Source organism: Mustela nigripes, chromosome 1 (genome assembly GCF_022355385.1).
Source record: "Mustela nigripes isolate SB6536 chromosome 1, MUSNIG.SB6536, whole genome shotgun sequence".
In the NCBI taxonomy this organism is placed as follows: domain Eukaryota; kingdom Metazoa; phylum Chordata; class Mammalia; order Carnivora; family Mustelidae; genus Mustela; species Mustela nigripes.
In genome coordinates, this window is record NC_081557.1 from 48,583,246 (window position 1) to 48,597,002 (window position 13,757).

The window sequence follows — 13,757 nt, forward strand, 5'->3', positions numbered from 1 at the left end:
TATACAGAGCCAAGCCCCAGGGAGGGAGACAAAGATACAGACAGAGAGGCTGGCACAGAGACACAGAGACACCCAGAGAGACAGGGGGTCCTGAGGCAGCAACAGAACAACCACAGCAATGTCCCCTGCATGGAAGGAAGCCCCCTCACTTCACAACTCTTCTGTGAGCCCCACCCCCCCAGCAACCCTGAGAGGGCAGGAAGCAGGTAAGGCTGAGCACCCCTATTTTACAGATTGGGAAACCGAGGTCCAGAAAGGGGAAGTGACTTGCCCAAGATCACACAGCAAGTCAGGTCTCCTGACTCCCAGTCTTGTGCACTTTCCACATCGAGACAGAGGACAGAGACCTAGAGAGACTGAGACACGAGGCAGAGAGACATGGCGGACAGGGGGCGTGGAGAAGAAGAGAAAGAAAAACAGACACAGTGACAGAGAGAGCATGACAACAACGCAGCCCATCTAGCAATAGACACAAGCGCATGATCACTGTGGCCACTGGCCACTGAGCCCTAGTATGTGGCAGGCCCTTAACGTCTGTTATCTCATTTGTTTCTCCTCAAAAACCCCCTCAAGGCAGGTTCTCTCATCCCCATTTTACATATCAGGAAACTGAGGCTCAGAGAGGTTAGTAGCACAACAGAGAGAGAATTAGATGGAGGAACTGCTGGAGACACAGAGCAAGATAAAGAAGGAGACAGAGATGAAGACAGAGCTAGAAGACAGACGTGATCTGGGGAGCAGGGCCACAGTCCCTCCCTCCCTGCCCCTGCCCAGGTCCCAGACCTTACCTTGGGTGTCAGGAGCCAGTGGAGCCATCAGCCTGGCCAGCGGCTTCCCGGGCAGGTCTGTGGGGCCCAGTCCGCTGCACCCCAGCCGCTTCCGGGAGACCACAGCCTCTCTGAAAAGGACACCCTCCCCTCTCAGTCCCCGGATCAAAAAGGAGCAGACCCTGACCTGAGGACACACAGCCGGCTCGACCCTGCACATCTGCAAGGATCTAGACAATCTGAACTGCTGTAGGGTGGACACAAGGAGGACACAAATAAAAGAGATGGGAACACTGACCCGCCACATAGAGGGGCAGGCAGCCACAGTCTGGCCTCTGGTGCCCCTTGCTGGAACCCTGGGGCCCAGTGCAGGTCCCCCAGAGCAAGTCAAGCAAGGGCTCAGAGCTAGGCTACCGAGCTCTGAAATCCAGCTGTGGCTACTACTTGACCTTGGGCAAGGGATCTGCCTCTCTGAGCCTTCCAGGGAGAAAGAGTATGGAGTAGAGTAGAATCCTAACCATCTCTACCCTCAGAAAGCCCTTCTATACACCTGAAACTAGTGTAACACTGTGTGTCAATGATACTTCAATTAAAAGAAAAAAGAAAAAGAAAACATTCTAGAGCAACTTGTGGTGCTAAGCACAGGAGGACTCCAGCGATAGCTGTCATGACTAAATTTTATCCTACATTCCCCATGTGCCATGCACAATCCAAGCAACGCGTCTGGTTTAACTTGGAATTCCCAGAAATCCCATGAATTCAATATTATCATTTCCATTTTCAGGTGGAGGTTGAGAACATATCCAAGGTCCCAGGGCTAATAAGTGGTTGAGTTGGGATTTGAACCCAGGCATTTGGCACCAGAGCCCTAATGTGCTCAAACCTTCCTAAAGACCTGAGGGGGTTGAGCTTCCAAAGGGATCGGCATGAATGGGCATAGGTGTGATGGAGGGGTGGGGAGGGGAGTCAGTTTAGGAAGAATGAGCTTCTATCTGCCCTCGCCACACATACTAGCTTTCCCCTGGCCTCTAGCTCTTCCTGCTTAATTAAGTGCCTGATTTTTCACCAACTGTCCCTCCACGATGATTAAATGTCCTGGGTTCCTCATCCCTCATGCTGCCTCCACTTAATTGTGTTTGCAGGAACTGCCTGACCTGAAGAGAAGAGAAGCCTGGAGGGCTGGGACACCAGTGTGGCCATCCGGGGTCACTAGGGGGGGCCAAGCAAAAGCCAGATGAGGATAAGAGAGGCGGGGTGGCCTCCAAGTCTCCCGATCAGATTGAGGCCTCTAGAGAAATCAAAGGCAAAGAAGTTGCACCTCTTGGTAAAGGTCATGTAGCATTCTGAGCTGGATCCATTCACTCCTGGCCTCTTGATTCAGAATCTACAAGAACCCAGTGGTGTCTCCTACCTTCTAGCCCTCATACCCTACGACCATGAGGCTCCTGGAGAGCTAGTCTCCAGCTCTGCTCTATACAGCTGGGAATAGGGAATGGGAATCTAGGGTGACAGGAGAGCAATGTAGCCACATTTTCTGATGAATCAATTGCTGAAAACTGGGGCTTCCTGGAGGCAGGGGCTTGCCTCCATGACCCTCAGCCAAACCCCCTCTTACTGAGCCCACCCAGCCACTTGGCCTCTTGCAGTCTGGTTATTGGGCAACCACAAGATGGCACTGGTCCTTATGTCGCTGGTCTGTAAACCAAGGGGCTACATCCCCCTGACCCCTCACTCCCCCTTTCCAACCTCCCAAACCCCTGCCCAGACCAGAAGCTGCCTTTGCTTGGTGCCTCCCCACCCCACCCCGGGAGCCTGACAAGAGTCTATCCTCTGCCTTTCTTCTGCACAAAACTCCCTCTTCTGTGCTCATGGCTTCCTGACTCCAGGTCCCACTCTCATGAGACCTCCGATACCCAACAGCCTCCTGGAAGCCTGTCCTGGATGTCCCTGATGTCGTCAAAGGCACCCAGTCCCAATCTGAACTTGTTCTCTCCACCACATAAGGAGGCACAACCACCCACCAGGTCCCCTGTAAGCTTGTCCACAAACTGTCCCAGCTACCTCCCTCTTCCTCACCTCCCCCATCCAATGAGTGAACTACCTTCCATGCATCTCTCAACTGTCCTGCATGGCGTTAGTGTCAGAGAAGGCTTCCTGGAGGAGGCGATGCTGAGTTGGGTCCTAAAGAACATGCAGAGGTTTTCAAGGCAGACAGGAAGGGAGGTGCAGGCAGAGGGACCGGCATGTGTCGAGGCTCAGAGGAGGGAAAGAACGTTTGTCTGCTCGATGGCCCAACTGCAAGGAGTTTAGTGTGGCTGGACAGCAGGGAGCAAGGCTGGACAGGGTCCCGAGGAGCTGGGCATGATCCTGAGGGCAGTGGGAGCCCCAGGATGGACTTGAGTAAGGGAAGGTGAAGGTCATGTTTGCGTTCAGCCCGATCAGTTTAGCTGCTGGATAAAACTCTCACTAGACAGGGAGAATCTGAGAGACTGGAAATGTCCTGGCAGTGAGGGCATCTAGTCTCAGTGGCCCCTGGACAGCAGAGGAGAGGCGGGGCTGGGGCAGATCAACCTTGACTGAGCCCAGATCTCTCACGGAGCACTGGGGCCTCTGAGGAGCCTAAACCCAGAGGAGTCCCCTCACTTTGGCACCTTGCTCTGCAATCTGTCCTCCCCAGCCTGACGACATCCCATAGTTCCAGGCAGGTCTGTGCTGGGCCATGCTCACCCCAGCCCACACCCATGCAAGCCCTTCCTGGAACTGCTGTCCCCCTAGAGGTTTTAAAGATACTCATGGACTAAAAGACGAAGGGAAATGCCCAGGCTGAGTCTCCTCAAACCAGATGGGGTTGAGGGCTTTGTCTATATTCACACCCCAGTGGTTCCTCCCTCACCTTAGGGCCCCCTCCCCCACCCTGCCCCCTCTCCCTTGCTGACTCCTCTGTCCTCCTACCCAGCTGCCAGGCTGAGGGTGAGGGGTGAGGGGACTCCACGCCCGGGGGCCAGCTGTCCAGGTTGAAGGCTAATGACTCAGGTCTGGTGCCTGGGTGGTCATGGCTGCCCCACTTACGATAAAGACAGATGGGCACAGAGTGGGGAGAGGAACGGGCGTGGACTTTATGACAGTTCCATCCCTTTAACAATTATTTGTTTAGTGGCAAGAGTAGAGAAAAAAGCTCTCTGTTGGGAGGGTCAATGGCCTGGAAAGAGCTGAGTGCCCAGGCCCCCTCCCACTCCACTGAGCCCCGTCTTTGGTGAGGCCCCATCCCCTTTACTGAGCACCCCACCCCACCCCCACCTCCCAGGGCCTCAAACTCACTCTGAATTATCATCTCTCTTGGAGATAAATTATGATTCAGTCCAGGACCTGGACCCTTTCCTCTCCCTCTCCCAGAATGGGAGACTCCAGAGACAGGGACAGACTATTCCATGTGTCCCTTGACACAAATCAGAGGAACACAGATTCTGCAGTGAAAGAGGAACAGGTCAGCTCTGAGGAAGAAATTTCTCAAGACTGGGCCCTGGGACCCCCAAATGGTAGCAGAGGGAGACAAGCAGCTGGGCTCTTGTGGGCGGGGGTGTCCCCGTGGCAGCTGAAAAGCCCCAGACTTTGCTGCAACCAGCAGCGGATAATGAGAGGCTTGAAGATGGCAGGAGACACAATAAGAGGAGGAAGGCGGCAGGGCTGGGGACTGAAATAGGCTGGGAGATTGAAGGGGCACCAACATGAGGGCGACGAAGAGTTCCCGGAAGGCCCTTCTGCAGGCAGTCTTCCAGGAGGCCCTCCCCACAAACCCCTAGAATTCAGAGCTGGACCAGCCCTCACACACTGCAGTGTTCCATCTTGCTCTCCCCCAGGAATCCCCAGAGGCCCAGAGCAATTATTGCCCTAGGGTGGTGGTGGTGGGGGGTCTCAGCCACACCCTCCTGGATCCCAGGTCTCCCAGATGCCCAGCCCATGGTTTTTCTTGTGGAAAGACCCATCCCTGAGGGAGGCTACCACAGCCGGAACACCTTTTCTGGAAACTGGAGCTTCCTCAGGGATGGGGGCAATATGGAGCAGGCCTCCTAGAGCGCCTCCTGCTGGCCAGGAGAAATCAGGGAAGTGTGACTGGTTGAGATGGAGCCGCCCTGGGAAGGACTTCACTCAGGAGAAGAGGGCCTGAGTCTACGGCCATACCACCCTGAACGCGCCCGATCTCGTCTGATCTCGGAAGCTAAGCAGGGTCGGGCCTGGTTAGTACTTGGATAGGAGAAGAGGGCCTGAGGCAGCATGAGGGGTTAGGGAACCCAAACCACATTGTGGGGATGAAACTGGGGACCTGTGAGTCCACAGTGGAGGACAGTGGCACGAGGGGTCTCCCCATTCCCCCTGGATTATCTCCCCTGTTGTCCTCACACCACACTGAGCCTGTCCTCTTCCTCCCTGGGCCTTATCTGTCTTTATGACCCACCTCTATTCACACCTGCTGCTGTTTCCCAGCCCTGCCAGCCCTCCAGGGTTTCCTGGAGTGGTGCCCCCTCCACTGAGCACAGCCAGAGCCTCGGGTCCCACCTTTGGATGAAGCAGCTGTCCAGTCTCCCACTGGGGCCAGAATCACAGGGGTCACCACCGGAAGGACCCTGTACCCAGCCTCACCCATTTTATAGAAAAAGACTGAAGCCGGAAGGGAAGTAAAAATTTTCTCAAGGTCACCCTGATGAGTAAATTGGGGCTTGGGGTGGAGGGCAATCAGCAACCACTGAGCTCAGACTTGTGTCAGGCACTGGGAGGAGCACTGGGCATCCAGGATCTCATCTCTTCAAAAGACAGGTGCTACTGTTATCTCTTCTAGGGAGAAGAAAACAGGCTTAGAAGTGGACACAGGGAGTCAGGGACGGGGCCGGGCTAGACTCCAGGCCCATCTGGTGCTCTTCCCTCTTCCACATACCTAGCTAGGTCTTAGCCCTGACCTTGGAGGTGGACTCAGTGCCAGATGTGAGGTTGGGGGTGTGGCAGGGCAAAGATTTCAGGAGAGAAGACTGACGTAAACCTTCACCCCTAATCCTTGCTGACCTGAATGAGTTTTGAACTCTGTGTCACCTGGGATGCAGGCTGCCTCACTCCCCTGGCCCCTTGCTGGCCTCTTCCTGGGATTTCTGAGGCCAGTCTCCCAGCAGGCGCTCACCTCCCCATCTCCACTGAACTCTGGGCTAATTGCATTGTAATACTCACTTTTAACTGCCATCCACCACCTCTCTCCCCCTCCACCGTGCCCCCCTTATCTTTTCCAAAAGCTTTACAGAATCTGAAGGTAGTGGGCGGTAGTTGGGGGATCCTGAGAGGTGCAGAAGATCTGAGAGCTCTCCAAGATGCCTGGACCCCAGACCCCCCCACCCCACCCCTCCTCACAGCAGAAAGCCTCTGGGGAGCATTCTTGGGCTCAGAAGGGAGGGCCGACCAGCAGGATGCTCCCTTCCTGCCTTCTGGGCCCTTGGTCCTGCGTCCCTCTCCCAGGAAGGCCTTCCCCGGCCACTAGAAGGAACCCTGCTGGGTAGAGCAAGATCATATATAAAGCAGAGTTCTTAGTAGTAGGGCTGCTGGCTCTGAGAAGGAAAGGGGATATTACAAGCATTCTTCTTCCATAAGATTCCGGAGACCTGCCAGTCCTATCCTGCCATCTTATAGATGGGACAGTAGAAGTCAGAGAGTGGCATGGCGCAGTCATTGAGGGAAGGAGCTGTCAAGAGATGGTGAAGAGGAGAGGGTCACCTGCCACCCATCCCCTAGAGGAACAAAATGGGAGAATAGGATGTGAGAAGGCTCTAGCTTGTTGGAGAGGCCCCAGCCTCTCCGAGGGGGAAGGGCTGGAGAGAGAGGCCAGCGTCTTGGAATCCAGGGTCCCAAGTGCCAGGAGGGCCCTCAAGACCACCAGCATCCCCAGGACCAGGGTCTCCAGCAGCTCCAACAGCAATTCTTTCCATGACCTCCGTGAAAGGAGGTCTTGCCATGTGTCTTGCTGGCTTCAGCTACTACCTGAAAAAGCCATATTCCTGGAAGCCTTGGCCTGTTGGAAAAGCCCTCCCCATCAGGGAGTAGAGTGCTGCCTTCTAGTAACACCCCACTGGTGCCCACTCAGCCCTCAGCTTATGACCTCATGTTCCCTGGGCCCACAATGGCCCTGCGGTACTGAGAAGGCAGTGATCATGTCCTCTGCGGCCTGACCTCCTCTGGACCAGCACTCCTGCCTGTCAACACTGTCTCATCTGATGAGCTCCACTTCCCCTGACTGTCCCCTGAATGGACAGGAGCCAGGAGAATGTGTCCCAGAATGTGTCCCAGGCCTGGCTCTATCGCATACCAGGTACATGGCCTGGGACACATCTTTGGAGGAAGATAAGGAAGCTGAATTCAATTTAGGCTCAGAAGTATCAGGGGACCATAGCACACCAGGCATCCCACCCGTGTTCCTAAGGTCAGGGATTCCAACATTCCATCCTGCCAAACAAAACCAGATGCTTAGCATTTCTAATAGATGCCTTTTAAGGGCTTCACTTGTGTTAAACTCATTTGATCCTTGCAACAACCCTACGATATAAGTAACTATCATTATTGGCAGTTACAAACAAGAACCCTGAGGCCCAGAGAGGTTGAGTACCTTGCCCTAGGTTATACAGCTAGTAAAAGGGAAGTGGGATTTGAACCCAAGCACTGGGACTCAGAAGCCACAGCCGGACACCTGTTTCTGATCTCCCTGCTTGCGGACACAGGGTTGATACCATGTGCTCCCACAGGTCCCAGCATTCTGGGATTTGGTGAGAACCTCCCAGGCAGGTCTCAGAGCCTGCTGAGGGTCTAATGATAAACTCTAGCCCTGACCTTCTGAGAAGCTGTAGCAATTCCAAGGAGCTCTCTAGGTTTCTAGAAGAAAAACTACCACTGGGTACTTTCCTGTGCTGTCCACTACCACAACACAACACGAGAAAAGACATCGCTTCTCTCCTCTATGGGGAGTCAGTGACCCAGCCAAGGATCCCCAGCTGGCAGGGAAGCTGAGGTCAAGGGCAGATGGGGAAAGTCAGACCAGTTGACTTTGGCAGGTCCCCCAGGCCTGAGATCCTTGACTGTAGGAGAGGCAGCAGGTACAGAATGGCTCACCGGACTTTCCCCTCCTGGGGCAGCTCATGAGGGGGGTCTTCACACACCAGCCGGGACTCCCCATCCAGCAGGTAGGTGTAGACAGTCTCCTAGGACAGAAGGCACTCGTGAGATCCTACAGACAGCCCTCCTGGCTGCCCTGTCCCAGGGCTGATGCAGATCTGGGTGACAAGGTCACCGATCCTCTGGCAGTGGGCTCAGGCATCTGTTTGGTTTCACTCCCCAGGTGAGGTCTAACTTGAAGCCAGGGTGGAAGAGCTCCTGTAAGCACCCTTTCCTCCTGGAGGGGTTCTGGGCAGGCTGACCCTGACCCTGACCCATGACCCTGCTGGCTTTCCTTGTCTATCACCCCAAATCCAAAGTGCTGGGGCGAGAATCTAAAGGGCCAAAGGTGCAGACAAATCCCACCCACCCCCCACCCCGAGAGATTTCCCTGCTGTGACTCGTCTCAGCGAACCATAACAGAGTAGTCAACAGAGTGATCCATCCAGGGCTGCATGGCAGGAGGGGCTCAGAATGCCCTGGAAGCTTCCCCCACGACCTCAGACCTCAGAGACACAAACAATTCTACAAGAAACCACACACTGTGACTCAAGCCAGAAGGACTTCCTAGAAGAGGTGATCTTAAACTAACTTCTGGGAAAATTAGACACATGTGGGGAATGGGTGAGGCATAGAAGAATGGCTTCTGGGCCTGGGCCGAGTTGTAAATATGCAGTGTAAAGAGCATAGAGTATTTATAGAACTGGCAGTGGAGGTAGGGGGCACAGGAGGTGGCCTTGGGGTCAGCAGGGCCTAGAAACAGAGCTTCGGGGAGGCTGCTGTGAGCCCTGAGAGATAGGAGCAGGTGCGTCTTTTGGAATGATGGTTCCCTAGAGTGAGATCAAAGCTCTATTCGAAGCTTGTCAAGTCTTCAGCTTGTCAATGTGCCTTCCCCAAGGGCCCAGAACCGTCTTGGCCTCAGTTCCAGGCCATGTTTTGGTAGAAGCTGTTGCCCTCAGTGACCCATGGGTGAAAAGCCACATCCCTTCCAAGCAGGACTGGCTACCCGAGGGTTCCACACCCAACTCAGCACAGCCTCAGTGAGGTCCCAAGGCCCTGCACTCTAGGTGCAGAGGGAGACACAGAGGCCAGGGCTGCCCAGCGGATGCCCTGGCCCAGCTAGGGGCCCCTGCATGCTGAGCTAAGTGTCTTGAGGGACACTGTTTTCTTGGGAGGGGAAGGGAGTTCTCTCCTCTCTGTTGATGCTATCAGGGAGGGCTTCTGGAGGAGGTAACACCGGAGCTGGGTGTTGAAGGCCACCGGCAGTAAGTGTGGCACTAAGTGTAGAATCCAGTCGAAGCCACTGCCCTTTCGCCACTGTGAGAGTCCACAGTCTTGCCAGTCACTCTGGTCTTTGGCTGCCCTCACCCTCCCAGTCTCAAGAGTTGTTCCAGTCCTACTTCCAGAGAACCCGAGCCAGTTCATCGGTGGTGTGGGCTGGGGATGACAGGGCCCGGACGAGTGTGAGGGGCAGGCACTGGCCAGGCCTGGAGGCCCCCTGTCCTCCAGGAAAAGGGTCCGGGCAGGGAGCTCAGGGATGGAGAAATCAGTGCAAGGGAGGCCTCTTCTCATCTGTATCCTGCCTCCGTCTGCTTGCAGCAGCCTGGGAGGGGCCTGAGGGATCGGGCCCAAAGAGGTTAGGAGACACCCCAGCCCCAGCATCCAGGGTCACACGGAGAGCCTGGCCCTGACAGAGAGAGAGGTGGCTACCCTGGGGGTGGGGAGGCAGGGAGGACAGATCCTCCTCGCTTCCGCTTCCGGATGTCCCTCTGCCTCCCACCCCCTCACTCCCAGCCCTCTGGGTTAAAATTAGCTGAGTTTATTGGAGAGAAGGAGGGAACCATCGCAGACACATCAGCACCATCTGCATTCGGGGCTGCCTGCCACAATGGGTGCTGATGAGAGGGCCAGGTGCGGTGGCTCTCCTCCGAGGGGGAGTATGGAGACCCCTCCCCCAGTGCCCCCCTTCCTCCACTCCGTGGGGAGCAGAGACGCCTTCACATCCCTCCCTTCTCTGGGAGAAGAGCAGGTCTCCAATCTCCCCGACTCCCTGGGGGCCCAGGCAGACCCTTTCCATCTCCCCACCCCCTCCATTCCCTGGGAGCAGAGCAGATGCTGTCCTCTCCCCTCCCTTCTTAGGGGGCAGACACTCTCATCTCCTCACCCTTCCCTAAGGGCAGAGTGGACCCTTCCCATCAATCCTCCCCCAACTCCCTGGGGGCAAACCAGACCCTCTAATTCTCAGGGGGCAGAGAAGATCTCCCATCTCCCCTCATCCCCTGTGGGCAGTTGAGACCTCTCATCTACCTCGCATCTACCCCTCCCTGGGGCGGATCACATTTCCCATGTCCCCCACCCCTCTAGCAGGGGTGAGGGAAGTGGGTGGGGGGAGGAGGGACGCCTCCAGGAGAGGGGATGTCCTGAGACCCTTCCTGCAGTTAAACCACAGCTCCCCAAAGCCGGGGTCCCTTAGCTCATACAGGTCTCTTGGACGAGCTAAGGTAGACATGTCCTACTCTCCCAGGAACCTAATGGCCTGGACCACAGCTGACTTCTAAGCCCCCAGGTCTGGGGATACAATTAATCCAGTGCTGGGCATCTATGCTGGCACAACAACCAAGCACGCTGCCTGTGGAGACCTAACTAGTCACCTTCTCCTTACCCCTCCCAGGGCAGCCTCCATGGCCACAGAGGGGCCCACCCTTGCAGATGCTGACCTGCTAGCCTCCCCAGCCCCTCCTTTCCAGATGTTTCTCCATCCCAGGCCAGATGTTCCCTCAGTCCTATCCTTCTCTGGGAGGATTTATTTTGGGGCGCCAACACACCACCCACTTCCTACCAATTTCACGCTCAATAAAACTCACTCATTAGGCCTCCTCCCGGGCTCTGAACTTCTAGAAGGTTTGAGAAGCCAGAGCTGAGGAGAGAGAATGGGGATGCTTAGGTGCCAAGCCCCATTTGTCCCTGTCATGCTGTGTGACCTTGGGTGAGTCACCCCCTCTCCCCGGGCCTCTGGAGGTTCATTAATCAAGCAGATTCAGATATGGTGGACTTGCAAGGGTGGGGGTGGGGAGTGGTGGGGTGAGGGGTGTCACATTTTGGCAGAGGCTGCCCTTGGCTGGGTCTGGAGTAGGGAAGAAGAGATTCCAGGCTCTGGGGACCCAGTTGAGGTGTCTCCTCCTCCAAGAAGACTTCCATGCTCCTTTAGCAGTTTCAGACCTCCCCTCCTCATGAGGAACACAGTCCCCTCAGCAAGGCACTCTGGGCCAGACAACCAAGTGGGCCAGGTGACCATGGGCCTAAGCAGCTGTCCTCCATCTGCCCTCAATCTACAACCATCTTTGGTGTTGGGATAGGTCAGAGAGAAGTCTAAAGGTTTCTAGAGGTCATCTTGTCTAGCCTCCTATCTCTGGGCAGGATACTTCACCTCACACAGACTCATTCAACAAAGCTGTGCCTCTCACTCTAGCAACTCCTGTACTTGGCATCAAGGACGTTCTCCTGCACGCCTACCCTCAACTTCTTCTGCTACATATTCCAAAGCCCAGCTGACTCCACTGTGTTCTCGCTATTATCCCGGGGGAATCCTTTCCATTATTCGAGACACCATCTTCCCAATTAAGCTCTAAGTTCCTGTCTGCCCCTGACATTTCAGAATTCCTATGCAAGTTCATTCTCTGGTACTTAGCTTCAGACCTTCTCTTTCAGGACACCCTCTCGGAACACTTACTCAAAACCTTCACTTCCCTACGAGAGGCCCTGGGTACAGGGCCCCTGCTTCTTCCTTCCTTCTCAAACTTATGTCAGGTACAGCAAGGAGCTGGGCAAAGGTTTGGGGGCCAGGGGGAAAATGTGGGCCAAGGCACCTACCACTTTGGGGAGCACAGCCGAGAGGGCCTCCTTGACAGCCCGCCGGAAGCCCGCTATGTGGATGACGGAGCCCAGGCTCAGCAAAGCATCCTGCAAGAGAGGAAAGGGCAGTGAGGGCTTTTTCCAGGCAGGCCAGGGCAGCCCCAATGGCCCAGACCGCTAGGAGCACAAACTCCCCGCTTAAACCAGAGCCCAAGGCTCTCAGACACTTAAATCCCAGGATCTTAAAATCTCAGAATTCAACAAGCCTTAAGGTCCTAGTGCATCCAGGTCCACTCTTCTTAGTAACAGGGGGAAAGGGGCTCAGAGAAGGGTCAGGGGCTTAGCAAAGTATTCACAGTACATTAAAAGTTCAAGTCTAGATTCACCCCCAGGCCTCTTGTCCTTTAGCCAAGGAAAATTCTAGCATAGTAAGGAAAGCATAACCTTCCATATTAAAACAAAGCAAAATAAGCAAACCAAAAACCCTCCAATATGAATCCTGGAGAGTAGCAACAGTCCAAGCGATGAGCCCACAGGTGGGAGAAACACAGTTGGGCCAGCCCCTGGCAGGATAGAGGAGGAAGAAGCCAGCCTTGACAGCCTCACAGCCTTCCCATCCCAGGAACAGTCCTGTCCTTGGAGAGCCGGAACAGAGACAAGAGAGGTCCATGCTTCTCACTCTATTAACTTGGCTGAGCCGCAGGGATCAAAAAGAAAGGTAATGGAACAGGGGATCCAGGGCCAAGGCAGGCTCATGACTCACACCATCCACTCACCCATGCCCTCCCCACTAGCCCTTGAAGTTCTTTTCTGTGGATGGCCAGGTCTGTGTTCAAAAAGCAAAATGATTAACCGTAGGAGGAAGGAGACATGGCTTGGCCCCCATTCATATAAAAATGTTACGAGGTTGAGGGTCTTAGTGAACCACAAGCTCGCATGAACCCATAGTGTATATGTGGCTGGTAATAATTAAAATGCGGGAACTGCAGGCCATATTAATAAGGATCTGTTAACCCGAATATGGAAGATGACCATTCCCTCACTTCTGCAGGTGGATTAGATCATCTCCAGTGCACTTCTTCTCAAGTAAGGACAAGATGAGACTCATTCACAGGTTACCCATGTAAGGAGGGAACCAGAAACCAAGGCCTGCATGTGGCTGAGACTGGAGGACCTGGGGGTGCCCAGCCTACTGCAGAGCAGAGCCATGGGTCTCCGTCTTTGACTCCAATCTCTCAGGCTCTCCTGAGCAGCAGGACAGGACTCTATGGCCCCAGGGACAGGCTGGAGACTCACAGGTCTAAAGGAGGCTGGCCTCAGCCCAGTGGGATGAAGGACATTTTCTAGGCAGAGTCACACCACATAGAAAGAGGCCACCAGGAAAGAGGGAGGAGGTGAGCTGCCTGTCCCTAAGGGTGGGCAAGAATTGACTCAGGGTCCATTTTTCAGAGGCCACTGAGAGGAGTCATGTGCTGGAGTCCAGGAGAAGTCTGGGGTTCAGGCTTTAGCTACAGCATTCGGCCGTGTGTCTTCTTGGCTTCAGTCTTCCCCCTCATCCCTGTTGCCACCGAGTTCTGGATTCCCAGGAGTGGGCAGCTGCAGTGGACTTTCTCCCCGAATGCTCACTTCCCACTGCTCTCCCCGCACCCCAGCCTCCCACCAGCAGCCCAGCAGCCCCAGCAGCCCCTCCTGCTGCTCAAGGATGAAGACACATTTTGGTCACGGAAATAGATCTCTGCCCTTGGACATCAGAAGCTGCTGGTTCCGAACATTAGAATCCCCCCCACTGGATTAATTGTCCTTTAACCCTTAGGCATTCCCGATCACACGTCACACGTGCTCAGCACCCTACGCCAGGCCACACAGCTACAGACCTTCACTTCTCCACAGAAGCCCCCAGCACACCCAAGCCCATCCACCGGGCACACACAGAGGTTCACGCGGGGGCAGCCATTTCCT

General features: G+C 55.1%; 1 protein-coding gene across 2 annotated transcripts in view; it reads right to left on the reverse strand.

Moving 5' to 3' along the window:
- Window positions 1-13,757, reverse strand: part of PDE2A (phosphodiesterase 2A) — a 91,274-nt gene that overhangs the window by 19,477 nt on the left and 58,040 nt on the right. For both annotated transcript variants that reach the window (XM_059410107.1, XM_059410108.1), the window contains 3 exons: window positions 11,817-11,906; window positions 7,905-7,993; window positions 789-898 (listed from right to left, as the gene is read on the reverse strand). In XM_059410107.1, the coding sequence (XP_059266090.1) occupies window positions 789-898; window positions 7,905-7,993; window positions 11,817-11,906 (289 nt within the window). The remainder of the gene's footprint in view (window positions 1-788; window positions 899-7,904; window positions 7,994-11,816; window positions 11,907-13,757) is intronic.